This window comes from Balaenoptera acutorostrata, unplaced genomic scaffold (genome assembly GCF_949987535.1).
Source record: "Balaenoptera acutorostrata unplaced genomic scaffold, mBalAcu1.1 scaffold_748, whole genome shotgun sequence".
Taxonomy (NCBI): domain Eukaryota; kingdom Metazoa; phylum Chordata; class Mammalia; order Artiodactyla; family Balaenopteridae; genus Balaenoptera; species Balaenoptera acutorostrata.
Genome location: NW_026645824.1, coordinates 91,133 through 106,102, shown reverse-complemented (window position 1 = coordinate 106,102; position 14,970 = coordinate 91,133). Strand labels below are relative to the sequence as shown.

At 39.1% G+C, this 14,970-nt stretch overlaps 1 protein-coding gene across 1 annotated transcript in view; it reads right to left on the bottom strand.

The window, feature by feature from the left end:
* The window catches only part of LOC130706709 (ELKS/Rab6-interacting/CAST family member 1-like), a 124,554-nt gene that overhangs the window by 21,438 nt on the left and 88,146 nt on the right, over nucleotides 1-14,970 (bottom strand). The window contains 2 exon segments of the mRNA XM_057539413.1: nucleotides 5,202-5,371; nucleotides 9,715-9,876. Coding sequence (XP_057395396.1) covers nucleotides 5,202-5,371; nucleotides 9,715-9,876 — 332 coding nt within the window.

The following is a 14,970-nucleotide window of genomic DNA, read 5'->3' as shown; positions in this document are numbered from 1 at the left end:
AATAACTGTGAGGCCTCATATTGCTGCTTCTTTACCAAAAGTACCCAGATGCCCCAGCTGCACTTTTACGTTAGATCCCTGACTCTGCTAAGCGACCCGGAAATGGGCCTGCACTAACCACTCATAAATACCCGCATGCCGATTTGAGGGAATGTCAGGTATGAGACCCACAAGAATTGGTGACTGAAAAAGGTAAAGAATGAAAACTCCTGTTATAAACATACAAACCTTTGGTGTTACTGCAGTGGGAAATGCAGGTTTTCATATTAAAAATATTTCATATCACAAATATTAGCCACAGAAACTACCCAAGCCCACAGTCTAATTACTAAGTGATCTTTTCAATTCAAATCACCTGTGTACACTTTTTCTTGATCTGCTTTTTCATGCAATGCAGAATTTAAATGGGCTAGTCTGGAGAGCTGAGATAAAAATAACCACAAAAACCACTTTGCTACTACTAGATTAATTGTTCTGAATTCTACACTGATCTTTTGGTTTGGTGTGAACTAAATTCAGAGTATAATTTTGCGTGAGGTCCGTATTTTGCAAACCACAAAAAACATATTCAGGAAAACCCCTCACAGACTAGCAGGACACACAGTCATCACCCTAACACCATTCTTGGCAGGAGGAATAAGACCTTTTTTACTCACATCAACTGAGCTGGAGGAACAGCATCTAACCAGCTTGCCAAGCATCAAGGTCTGTGGCAAACAGGTTATGCCAACTTCAACAAAATCAGAAGGTTTTTCCTCCACAAGACTTTCTCTACCAAAGGACATGAACAGAAAAATGGCTATCTTGCTGTTTTGGCCTTTTATTTCTGACCACAAAAGTATTAATTATCTCAACCCATCTTAACCTTCTTTTGTTTTACATCAATAAACAGATCTACCTAAGAGCACATTAGCACTAGTAACTGCATGCCAGTGACAATGGCATGTTTCCTATAATTCCTCTTTTGCAATTATATGACTCACTGCCTTTCTAACTCTCTGACCACACCTTTTCAGTTTTCTTCACTGGATCCTCTGTCATTTCCCCCTCTTTACATCTCACTCGATACAACCTTCCTCTGGAGAAACCAATTCATCCCTAAGGCTTTAGCCACTACCCCCATAATGACAGCTTCCTAATATTTATTCCTAGCCTATTCCTAGCCCCAACCAGTTCTAAAAACCTGAGATTCTAACAAAAGTTTCTGCTTTCACTGAATATTTAGTTTAGAATGAGCTTTTTTTGTTTTAATCTTTTCTTTTAAAGGACCATTAAAGATCACCTAATGTGGTCACACATAAATGTAAGTTAAATCTGAGTACTGTCTACTATATTATTTTCTGCATTTTTCCTGTATTTCATAAATTTTTTTTTTTAATTTATGTATTTATTTATTTGGCTGTGTTGGGTCTTTGTTGTTGAGCGTGGGCTTTTTTTTAGTTGCGGCGAGCGGGGGCTACTCTTAGTTGCGGTACGCGGGCTTCTCATTGCGGTGGATTCTCTTGTTGCGGAGCACGGGCTCTAGGCGCGTGGGCTTCAGTAGTTGTGGCACATGGGCTCAGTAGCTGTGGCTCACGGGCTCTAGAGCGCAGGCTCAGTAGTTGTGGCGCACGGGCTTAGTTGCTCTGCGGCATGTGGGATCTTCCTGGACCAGGGCTCGAACCCGTGTCCCCTGCTTTGGCAGGCGGATTCTTAACCACTGCGCCACCAGGGAAGTCCCCATAAACTTTTAAAAAGGTAAATAATCTAAACTACTCCTAATTTTAAAGCTGAGGAAATCAAAGCCGAAACTAAGTGACTTGCCGAAGATCACTAAGTATAATTTCCTATCACCACATCTCCCACTGTTCCCATCTAGAAAGGAGGATGACTGAAGGGCATTGGGTCATGAGGCTGAGAGTGTACACAAGCAGACCTTTTTAAAAGGCTATTTCAACTGCACTGAGTTCTGTCTGACATCCCAACAAAAGGTTGAAGAGCTCAGAGAAACTTGCAAAAGGCCACAGGCAGAGATGTGTCATTCAACACTGCACAGTTTATCTGTACAAAGGTGGGGAGAGGGCTACAAAGTTATCATCTAAAAAAACCAGTGGTGATATTTTAAACCCACTGATATTTAATATTCACCTCCAAATTCAGATGAGAACTTCATAATTTAAAAAATCTATTCTAGCCACATTAAACATCTATTCTAACCTTAGGAAGTTGGTATTATTATTATTCTCAGTGACAGATGAGAAAATGGAGGATTACAGAGGTAAAATAACTCATCCAAGGTCACATAACTAATAAATGTAGAAGGCTATTTCAAGCCTAGGTCTGACTCCAAAGCCCATGCTTTGACCACAGTGCTACTAAATCCAGACCACCTCTGTGAAGGTCAACCGATTAAAGGAGATGTTCATAAAACTGGAGCAATTCCATAGATACTATACACTGCCCAACACAAAAGGACCTCATTCCATGGACCCTGAACAGGAAAAACACCAGGTCTTTTCCCACATCCCGTTTTTCCTTCAAGAATTTTAAAATTAAAAAAACAAAAACCAAAAAACTCCTGAATCCATGTTCTTTTTCATATGTGCTTAATTTTGTGATTTGAGAGCTGGATGAAAGTCTAGGGTAGCTTCAGAGAGGAGGATGAGATCGATAAAGAGCAATTATAGGGGGCCTCCCTGGTGGCGCAGTGGTTAAGAATCCTCCTGCCAATGCAGGAGGCACAGGATCGAGCCCTGGTCTGGGAAGATCCCACATGCCGCGGAGCAACTAAGCCCGTGCGCCACAACTACTGAGCCTGTGCTCTAGAGCCTGCGAGCCACAACTAATGAGCCCGCGTACCACAACTACTGAAACCTGCAAGCCTAGAGCTTGTGCTCTGCAACAAGAGAAGCCACCGCAATGAGAAGCCTGTGCACCACAACAAAGAGTAGCCCTTGCTCGCCGCAACTAGAGAAAGCCTGCGCGCAGCAACGAAGACCTAATGCAGCCAAAAATAAATAAATAAAATTATTTTTTTAAAAAAGAGCAATTATAGGAACAGAAAGATAGCAATTACAGAAATAGGTGAGAACTTTCAAAGAGCTGGTTCAAACTGTCTTTTATGGGATCCAACAGGAGAAAGCTGCTTTGGAAAGAGTGAGCCTTGTCAAGTGTCACCAGAGTAATTTAAGAAAAAATAGCAAATCCTGATAAACAGGCATATAACATTCATATAATCACCCCAAATTCAAAAGGAAGTTAGCTTTTCTACTGTTATCTTTTAGAATGAGACCCTTATATTTGAGCAGTTGTCCTAATAACTTACAGGGGTAATTGCTGAAACTCAGTTAGTCCTAAAAACAAATATAAAAACCATCCAAGAATGATCACAAATACAGTCTTTGTTCTCTATGGTACAAGAAACCAATCACAAGCCCATCTGTGTGAGACCTAGCTAATAAGAACACTATTTCAGAGGGGGGTACAAAGAGAAGGATGGGTTGCCAAGGGGAAGAAGTCATCTATTAGACTGTGACAAGCTTTTAAGTGTTTGCATTATCATTAACCAACTGCCTGGTTCCCTGGTTCCCACACCTGCCACCTCCATCCAAAACTATCACAGCAGCACTTGGCAACAGGCTCAGCTCCAAAACACTGGCGCCCTCTTCTGACCCTTTTGTAGTACTGCATTCATGCCAGGCACTGATGTGAAAATCTCTAATAAAGCCACAAATTAATAAATTTGCAGGTAACATTTTCCAGATAATTCTGTATTTGCAATTCCCTGAATAAACCTTAATTTAGCTTGATAAAAATGTTAAATAGCAGACCTTCTATATAAAATTTATGCCAATGAAAAGAAAAGCAACAATGTTCTCTTACCGTTTTAACAGTTTACATATATTAGCTGATAGTATTACAAGAATTAGAAGGATGCCAAAAACTGACAGACAAAGACCTTACTATGTGCCAGGCACTAGGAGTGAATAAATTAGTTTAATGCTAACAACCTAATGAGGCAGGAACTCCTCTTCATCTTACAGGTGTAAAACGAGGCACAATGAACTTAAGTAATGTGCCCAGGGACCCTGCACCTGGTAGCAAGTGGTAAAACTGAAGTTCACACTCAGTAACTGTGACTCCAGAGCCAGAGCCTTATTTACCCCAAAATATCCCTCTGAGGTATCATGATGAAAAGAAACGTGATCAAAATAGAAAAAGTATAAGTTGTAAGGAAAATTATAAATACATCATCCAAATCTCTCATTTTCAACAAAATCCCTAACTGTAAAAAAATAAAATACTACATGAAACATTTTGGTCATTTTCCCATTCCCCCTCGCTTGAAGATTCTGAACTTCTGGGTCTAAGATGTTTTTATGCCTTCTTTTTACTACCCATTCCTTTCTTCATTACACTATGCCTTTATTTATCTATTATCTTGTTCTTTAAAAGAAAAGAAAAAATTAATCCATACTATACACTTTATTTTTCTTCTATACAGCAGAACTGCTTACCTATTCCCACCTAAATTCTCTATTTCATTGAGATCTTTAGAAAATATTTTCCTTAAGACAGTAAATCCAAATAGCATCATCAATTCCTTCTCATTGCAAATATGATAGATTCTCATCTGCCTGGAATTATTTAGTGTGTTCCTACCTCTAATCAAGGCTGGCAGACTAGATAATCTTCTAATATTTCTAAAAATGCTAACTTTATTTTCAAACAGGACATGAAGGCACGTGTCTAATCATCTGCAGTTCAAAACAAGATTTATCTCAAACATTTCTAGATTCCACAGTTTGCCTACTTAAAGCTATTCATAATACCAAAAATTAAGGACACTTAATAACCCAACACAGGCTGACCAAGCTCACTCCCATTCATGACTGAAAGATTTACCACGGGTGAAAACAAATGCTTTTACAACTATCGTTTCATTTCGTAACATTCGTTTAAAGTCTACTTAGAAGCACAGACTTAGTCAAAGTCTGAAGTATCAGAAACATATATTAACTGCACCGGTTTAATTTGTTAGATACAAGAACAATAGAAACAAGATGGTTATAGTTTAGTACTATAACTGACCACATCGCTAAAGAATCCATCCTAACATTATTCATAGCTCCCGTATCTCAACACAACAAGAAGTGCACAGGTAACACACAAGAATAGGTGCCAAGGAATGGGCTCCGTGCAAATCCCACACCTCCTTTTACCTCGTTCTGCAGGATGGCAGCCCTCGAGGCTCCTTAGCAGTCAAGGACTCCTTCAGCACTTCAGTGTGTTGCTTGCTGTCTGAGAACTGGTTGGTGAGTGTTTCTAGCTTTGTCTGTAGGGCTAGTAGTTCTGTGTCCTTTCTGGACAGCTCCTGCTTCACCTGACCAATCTAGAGAAGAAGAAAAAGCAGTGTAAGGAAGAAAGAAATAAAACCACCACCTCTGATCTGGATCTTTGACAGATCCACGTCAAGATATACAGCATTAACTTTATGACAGGACACAATTCATCTTTTTGCACCATCTAATCTTAGCTGACCCCCCCCCCACACACACACAAAAAAACAAAGCTTATTCAACTAATAGCAAAATTTCCAGTTTTCATTTATTGTCTCCCCTAAACTTTTGAAATCCATTGGAAAAGGAATGGAAGAAGAAAAATCCCAATTCACTTAGATGACTATGAGACAGCAGTAAGCATCTGAACACGACTAAAGCAATTTTCATCTTATTAAGTCATAAGAAACTTCAAATCATACAGCAGGATTAGTGTAGATGGAATACAGAAAGAAAAAAGAAACTTCCTACTATTGCTATTTAAACTCAAAAGCTGCACATTTATTTTTTCATTGTTTTTTTTTTCATTCTCAAATGAAAGTGTACATAAAGTCCTTCTTAAAAAGCCACTTTAGTGTTATAAGGCATTATAAACAAGTGCTTTCTAAAAATTATACAATTTTGAGGAGTTAGGGGTACTGACCTAAAAGAAAGATTCCACCTACAAAGTTATATTACGTACAACATGTCATATCAACTAAATGGATAAAAGTATATAACCTAAATAAAGAACGCATAAAATCTCATTCTCTAAGAATCTACATGTGTAATCAAATTTGAATTACTCTGACAGAGTAATCCATACATCAACAGGTGCCACTCACTCCCCCAGAAATTTTTCTCATCTTAACTTAGAAAACATTTAACATCAAACATCTCCTTTACATTTCTACCGTGTTTCTAAGAATGTTTACTCTTTTATTCTAAATGTAAGCCAAATTAACAGAAATCATATCTGTTTTTACATTGTATCTACTGCCTAAGCAAGGTAGCTATGCACTCAAATATAGACTCTTGGAAGTATAAATTTCACAAGAAGTCAGTAATCTCAGTACCACTGATGAAACAAAAAATACTTTTTAAAAAGTTGAATGTATCTAAAGTATTTTGACTGAAATAATCTTAGGCATAAGGGACAAAGTTTTTGAGAACAATTTCCCATGAGAAAGTATGAAATAAATTTTACTGTAATTAAAATTACTTTTAAGGAGGACTAAAAATAAACTTATAATTTACTGTTCTGTTTCATCAGGAAGACAAGCATTTTTCTCATATGCATGAAATCTCTACTTACAAATAGAATATTCATTCATTCAACAAACATTTCTGTGTGCTCACTGTATGCAAAATACTCGCAGCTGCTAAGGACATCACTGGAAGATAGCTGTAAACAGCAGCTACTTCCATCCTGTAACACAGATACGTACCCAGGAGCTGCCACATACTGTAATGGTGTAGCATCTTTCATGACATCCCTTTACCAACATCCCACCCCTAACAAACAGAATGCACTAAAAACGCACTGGTGGTATGAATGAATAGTCAGGAGAAACGTTCAAAATGTTCTCACCTCATCAGCTAAAGAACTATGGCTTAAAGATTACTCAAATTTCCAGCTACCTCTAGACCATGTGATCAAAAATAAATATAAAATCTCAGTTTCCTCATCATCTGCATTACTAAATAATCCTCAAATAATGCTATACTGACCATAAAGACTGAGAAAAAGAAGAAAATATCCTAAATAGAAGAGTTTAGAAGCACAAATTTTCCTTAAAAGTTAGGAGCATAAGGCTTTTGCAGTCAATCCCATGTGAGAACGAACGAGTGTGTCTTCTTGGGTAACTACCTCTCTAAGCCTTGGTTTCCTAATCAGTAAGATGGAGAAAGCAAACCAGTGCCACTGTACTGCGTACAGATTAAACCAAAAAAATGTAGAGAATGTTTAGCCTGTTGTTCGACACAAAAAGAAATTAATAATACTAGCTGAGGAAAAAAAAGTTATAGATCAACTTCTCCTCTAGACAATACATGGTTACAACAAACCAAATTGGACCCTTTTAGACAAAATATCTCACTTTTCTATCTATACTATAAAGTGGTCCATAAATAGCAAACACACTAAATTAGCACAAGTGGTTTTTTTTTTTTTTCTTTTAATGCTGCATTCCAGTCTTATCCTACCGTAATTTTCAGAAGCAGTTTTTTTCCTGATACTTGTGAGACAAATGTGTGCACAGCCTAGTATACGGCAGTGGAGTGCAGAGCTTACCAGCACAGGTTCTGGAACCAAATGGCTTGTGTAAAAATCAAACTCTGCCTCTTACTAACTGTGCTTCCTGAGCACCATGTGTTACCTCAGCTTCCTTATCCATAAATTGGGTTGAGAATATACCTACTTTAGTAGGTTATAAAATGCTTATAATAAGTACTCAAGTGTCAGCTATTTTATTATAATCATTTTATCACAGGTTGAAATGGAATTTCAAGTTCTCTAGACAGATGATTGAGCTACTGAATAGATTTAGAGACTAAGTTTCATGCTACCTCTAACTGACCAGATAACTAAATAAGCTAATCACTTCTATACATCTGTTCCAAAGAAAGTAAAATTTGTTGCAAAATCACCTATCGGGGACTTAAAGATGATGTCTACATATGAAGGTAAAGCACTTCACTCAAGAAATCAGATTCAAATAAACCCTGGGTGATGGACCTAGAACATCTGCACATTCTTTGTACCTAAGAAGAGAAAGAGACCATTCACATAAATCAACAAGTTTCTGGTTAACAGGAAAGGAGTCGAGAAAAAACAGCTTTGAGGCACCATCCACACAGTGACAAAGCAACAATAAAAAACCAGGGACAGGGCTTCCAGAGCACATGAGGGCTCGCTGCACACAGGGTGGCACGTGGGTCAAACCGGTGAACAGGAGTCAGTTAAAGAGCAGAGCAGGCTGGTCAGTGCTAGTCCCGGGCAAAGCTGCCGACCACAGAGTGAAAGTGTGAGCACCCAGAGCCAGAGCAGCAGGGTCCCACTGTGGGATCACTGCACGCAAAGGGTAAATCTTTCGGCAAAGACCTCTGCCTGAAGACCAGCCGCTCTCTTTTTCAGCTCCTCCCCTTGAGCCTCTTTCGAATTTAGCTCCTCCTTCAGTTGCTCTACCTGCCACGACATTGTTATTCTTTTTCACTCATGTGTCAACTTAGGTCTTCTTATTATCTGCTTTTGAGCCAGAGCAGTAACTGGAAATAACAATAACTCATATAACACAATCAAATCTGTTCCCCTAATTTCCTCTTCAAAGGACCCTAGATGGGCTCACTATTTTCACAGGGTAATGGACTGAAATGTGCTAATCAGCAAATGGCAAGCAGAGATGAGATTTTATTTTGTTCTCAAGTTAGAATGATAAATCAAAACTAACAGAAAGTTGGATATGTGAATTTTTAAGTTCTAAAAGTTACATGAAATTGGCCGTAGTCATTGATAACAGAGTCTTAAAATAACAGAGGAATATTCTACTGACTTATATGCAGGTATGGGTATCACAGAAAGAAGCCAGAAACTGTATCATTAAAGGAACAGTTTTCACTTCTGAGAAATTAGGGAACTAACACAATTGGGATATAGGGGGCAGGGGGAGGGGGAGGAACACTTATTTTCTAGCTAACATTTTATAATTGAAATTATGATCTTTAAAACACCACAGACCTGATAAACTGATAACTGTAATAAACTAAGTCCTCCAATTTGCCTAAAATAGTTTATAGGATCAAAATAAATGCCTTTGGCTCTAAAGAAGGAATACTGTGACTGAGGTTATAATACAGACTGATATGTCTCAGCGATGCCTATCCTACTATACATACACCCCAAGTGCACGTGGGAAACAATAAACCTGATACACATGGGTCTTCTCCAAGGGAGAGCGCAAAGGGCTTTCCTTTAGGGAACTGTGTTTGAAGGGAAAACACGATTTTATTTAAGCCATTTCAGGAAAAAAAAGGAGAGGTGGATTCAGTCTCTTAGGCTGAATTTGACTTCTAAATTTGTTCACAAGACATAGAGAACGCGATGTTTCATAGAGTGAGAAAAACTCATCTGGATGTAATCCTACTAATCGCCTCAGAAGTACTGGTAGACATGAAATGTTAAACTGTGATAATACACACTTAGCCTCATACAAGTAATTTTCTTTGAAGTGAAATCTGAAATAACTATACAACATCAGTAATTCTGACTTTAGTTCTGGGAAAGTTCTATCTGAAAGAATTACGGTACAAGTATTCTTCCCTGAAGCCTGATAAAACAGCGTGAGGTCCATCATCACTAAAGAAGTAGGAACATGCATCAATTTTTCAAACCCCATTTAAAAATTACGGTATCACACACCATGACCTTGTTTTTCATAAATTTAGAATGGCTCCGATAGACCTCCATTTGCCTCATTTCTTCCTCTCGTTCTTCAGTACTCAAAGCCCCGTTCGATTTCAGCATCTGAATCTCCTCTTCCAAGTCTCGGAGCCCACGCTCCATAGAGGAAATTTTTGAATCCTGAGGACAAAGGAAGATTTAGACATTAAAGTATTCGCAAAAAGTCAAGAGAGGTTGCACAAGTCTGTCTTTACAGATGTGAAATTTAATAAGATAAACAAATATGTAGAAATATTGCAACTGGTGCCTTGCTTCTAAAATATATCCTTCATGGCCATATGGTGGAGAGGAGGAGGACTGAGATCTATAGTATGATTTTTCCTCTATCCTTTCCTCCGCACCCTTTTGATTAAAATTGAGAGTATTAACGAAAGAAGTAGAAGCAATGGAAAACTAGTTAAAGTTTCTAAGTACTTTATGGTCAACAAACTTCTAGTGAAAACATCTGTAATATTAACAGTAAAACCTTTTCTAGCTATAATATTTTATCGTTTTACTTGACCCCCCTTAAAAGGCTTATTTCTGCCCCCAAAGGAGTGGGGAAAAGAGTAAGAAGGTTTCAAAGATTTACACAATAATGCGTATAACCCTTATCTACAATAATAAAGATCTGATAACGTCCCACTGCAGAAAAACAAAGGGATGAATAATTACGTTAACAGTTACACTTTATCACACAGTGGTCCCGCCTTTTCCACAGTTTTACTTTCCGTGGTTCTGCTTTCTGTGGTTTCAGTTACCTGAGGTCAACTGTGGTCAGAAAATATCAAATGGAAAATTCCAGAAGAAAACAATTCAGAAGTTTTAAACTGTGCACCGCTGTTCCAATCAACATGATGAACTCTCACACCATCCCATTCTGTCCCACCGGAACGTGAACCATCCCTTTGTCCAGTGTACCCGCGCCCGTTAGGCACTCACAGCAGCCATCTCGGTTATCAGATGGACAGTCCTGGCATCACAGTGCTTGTGTTCAAGTGACCATTTTTACGTGACAGTATTTTATTTAATACCGTCCCCAAAGCACAAGAGTAGTATGCTGGCAATTCAGATTTGACAAAGAGAAGCCGTAAGGTGTTTCTTTTAAGTGAAGAGGTGGAAGTTCTCACTAAGAGAAAAAATCATATGCTGAGGTTGCTAAGATCTACAGTCAGAACGAATCTTCCAGCAGTGAAATTGGGATGAAGGAAAAAGAAATTCGTGCCAGTTTTGCTGTTGCACCTCAAACTGCAAAAGTTACGGCTACAGTGCCTGACAAGTGCTTAGTTTAGATGAAGAAGGCATTAGATTTGTGCAGTAAGATACTGAGAGAGAGAGAGAGAGAATGAGACCTATTCACATAACTTCCATTACAGCATGCTGTTATAACTGTTCTATTTTACTATTAATTACTGTTGCTAATCCCTTACACATTGTGCCTAATTTATAAAATTAATCATAGGTATGTATAGGAAAAAACATAGTATATATAGGCTTTGGTACCATCTGTGGTTTCAGGCATGCACTGAGGGTCGGGGAACCTATCCCCTGCAGATAAGAGGAGGCTACTTACTGCATTAGTAATCTTACTTATTCGCTATACTTCACCATGCATTTCAAATATCTCATAATGAGTTCTGAAAAGAAACGGCACTGTCCTTGTAAATCAGCATCACCACGAATATCACCTCCTAGTACAACATCCGTCTATACTCATTTTCTTGGTTTTGTCTGTCACAGTATCTAGTTTATCCCCAGATTACCTTAGATGTCATCAATTACAGAAAAACTCCTACAAAGAATAGATACTTTTACATCTATAGTTGCATATGCTTATTCACCTAAGAAGTAAAGACCTTAAAGAGCATAAATTCAGTATAGCTTTATTTTATTTGGAATTTTAGAGAAAACATTCCTTTAGGAAGAAATTTTGAGACTGACTTCCTCTTTTCACTTTACCTCAAGCCTGTCTTGACTGACTTTCCTTGTTATCTGAGAGTATGCCCATAAGAGTTAAAGGATTTATCATGAGACACTTACAGCTAGCTATTTTTAGGTTCGGGGGAGAGGCGAGGGCTGTACTCCTCTGACTTGCATTGCATTACGTTTAAAAATAACACAACGAAAATTTTCTTTTACAAATCTATTCAAATGAAACTTACATTTGGTTCAAAATTAAACATATTAAATTAACACAGAGACACTCTAAACCTAAACCAGGATTTTGATTTACTCGTTTAAAGCTATCCCGGCCCATGAAGAATAAACAAATAAACGGCTTCAAATGCACTATCTGAAAATCCCAACACAGACAGAGAGGCAGCTCTTGACCAAATCAGACACTCACTATCAAATCATGCACCATAAAATCTGCACCCAAAAGGGGACCATAACTGCAGCTCTGAAAGCCATGAGGCAGAAAAAGAACCTGCCAGGCTACTTTCTGGGATGAGGCCAGAAAATTAACGCCTGATATGTTGGACTAGTTGTAGCACCGACCAGTACTCAGGCTGGGTTTATTTGAGGACAGCCCTTTCCAAGGAGGTTTCTTACTCCTAGAACGTATAATAACTAAATAAATAAATTCTTTATCATCTTACTACTCTATACTTCCCCAGCCCTGGGTCTCCCATCATTAATCAACCAACCCCACTGAGTCCACTGAAATCCTCTTTTCCTTGTTAAATTTCCCAAATGCTCAACTTTTTTTCAAAAGTTGTCTCCCTGCTCTAAGTAAACCCAGGCTTTCCCGAAGGATATAATTTCCCCCAACGCTCTCCATTGAAGTTCACTAATCCACCAGCATCACAGAGTGGCAGGGAGAAGTGTGGGCATCCTCCAGGTTCCTCCATGCTGCTCCCATTTAAAGCTCACACTCCTCTTCACTCTCCCTCCGCACGGCTGCCATCTAGGGGCTTCCCCGTCACTCCCGCCCGCTGAAGAAGTCTTCAGCACCCGGCTGACAATAGATCTCTCCTTCAAATGCCACTCTTGCCATAATCCCAGGATTTCAATGTCCGAATTCCTTGACATCCGTAAAGCCAACGCCCTCATCCTCCGGTCCATTTTAGCTATCCAGTTTACAAGACCACATCACCCAGGCCTCTCCTCCCAGGCCTGACACACCGTCACGCACATTAACTGCTGCTCTTGTATCTCACAGAGTCCTCCACCTCCCTAACTTCTACATTTTCTCCCAACCTGTCCATCCATTCTGAGTTCTCTTCCTTCCTATCCAGGCTACATTCCTGGACTCATCATCCCAACTACTCCTTCACCTCCACCCTCAACTCACTTGCATCCCAGTAATTCTGCCATATCTACCCAGCAAAACTCTAACCCTACAGCAGTCCAGTAATTCCTCCCTGCTCCTCCACTGCTAAAGGGAAAAGAAGAAGTTAGAGAAGGGAGAAGGAAGCAGAGGGAAGAAAGTGGGAGAAAGGAGGAGGGAGAGGAGGAGGAGAGAGAAAAGAATATTACGTCACCTTGAAGACAGCTGGGCTCTTTTATTGTCCACCATCACCTCCTTTCCCATTTCCCCCAAAGACCAGTCTAGGTCTTCATGATCCTCTCAAGCTCATGCCACACTCTCAGCATCTCAGCTCTTGCATCTGCCATTTCAACATAACATCCACCTGACCCCACTGGGCCACCAGAATCTCAGTCTCTTGCTTCTTAGCAGAATGGCTGGAGGTTAACACAACTTAAAATAGATCTATTGCCAGTTAAAACCAGTACACTTCCCTGTGCCATCAAAAGGCAAGCAAAATAATTGTGAACACAGGTACACTCGTGTGTTTTTAGGTTCCAACAGGGATCAGGAAATAACATGTACAAATAAACTTGTGGGAAATGTGAATATGTAATTACACCTTTCTAGAGGCTGTTTACAAGATTATGTTCAAGACTATGAATTGTCTTAACCATAAAGAACCCAGAATCCACTAATTTGGTATTTGTTTGGTAAACCCTTTCCCCAGTGAGAATAAAGATGTATACAACAATAAAAACAAAGTTTTAAGAGGAAATCTTCTAAATTAAGAGAACCATTCTGATAACTGTACTTGAGAAGCATCTATTTACATAAAACTATTTATATACCAAAAACTAAAGACTCTTGCCACATCAACAAATATTAAATGAAGGCACATGATGCAAAACACCGTGTCAAATTTTTTAGGGGATACAAAGAAGTTAAAAAAAGAGACAGAGAGGGCAGGAGGGGGAGAGGGAGGGGTCCCTACCTGTAAGAGTCTTATAGCTCTTGCAAGAAGGAATATGTTGTTAATAAAAATAATAATAGCATAGCAGCTAACACTGACTGAATGTTTACTATGTGCCAGGTCCTGTTTAAAGTGTTTTACTTGTTTTAACTAATTTAAACCACAAAAGAACCCATGGGATAGGTACTATTGTTATCACCATTTATCAATAAAGAAATTAAGGTATGGAGAGGTTAGGTTACTTGTTCTATGTCATACAACTGGTTAAATAAAGCCAGGTTTTGAATCCAGGCAATTTAACACAGAAGGCAAGCGCTTAGTCACCAATCACCATAACGTTCAGCCTAAAGATTTCTAACAACTCAGTAACTTCAAGCAGAAGTTTTCAAAGTATAGTCCGTGAAAGCCTGGGGGTGCCTCCTAGCCCTTTTGAGAAGTCAAAACTATTTTCATAATAATACTATGAATTTATGTGCCTTTTCCACTGTGCTAACACGTGCACTAAAGGTATAAAGGACAGGCAAAAGCGCTCGTGCCTCTGGACAACAGCGCCAAACTGTGCTAGCCGTCAGTGTATTCTTCAGTGTCAGCACTCTCAGACAAAAAAGAAAAATAAGAAAGAACATTTTTAAAACACTGGCTCACTTAGGAATGTCCCTGGTGACTTTTCATATGCTCAGCCCTTGAGTATGTATCTCTGTACCATGCTGTGTGACGACACAGGAAGGGGCCAGGCCCGGCTGCTGCACCTGGGTGTGACGCTGCTCCCAGGACAGCTCTGGGTGCTCTGTGAGCTGCAAGCCCAATCAGGTACTTTTTTCACGGAACCCTATTCTTAACTCGAGAGAAGAACTGACACACAAACTTGGTATTTGGCGGACATTTTCTTAAAAACAAATGAAATGAGTCATTTTAAGAGAATAAGGGGCCCTGATATCAAAAGGTTTGAGAACAGCTGACTCCAAGAAATGCTGGACAAGAGGAAACGAAACTGAAGTTCTTTTAATGTGTC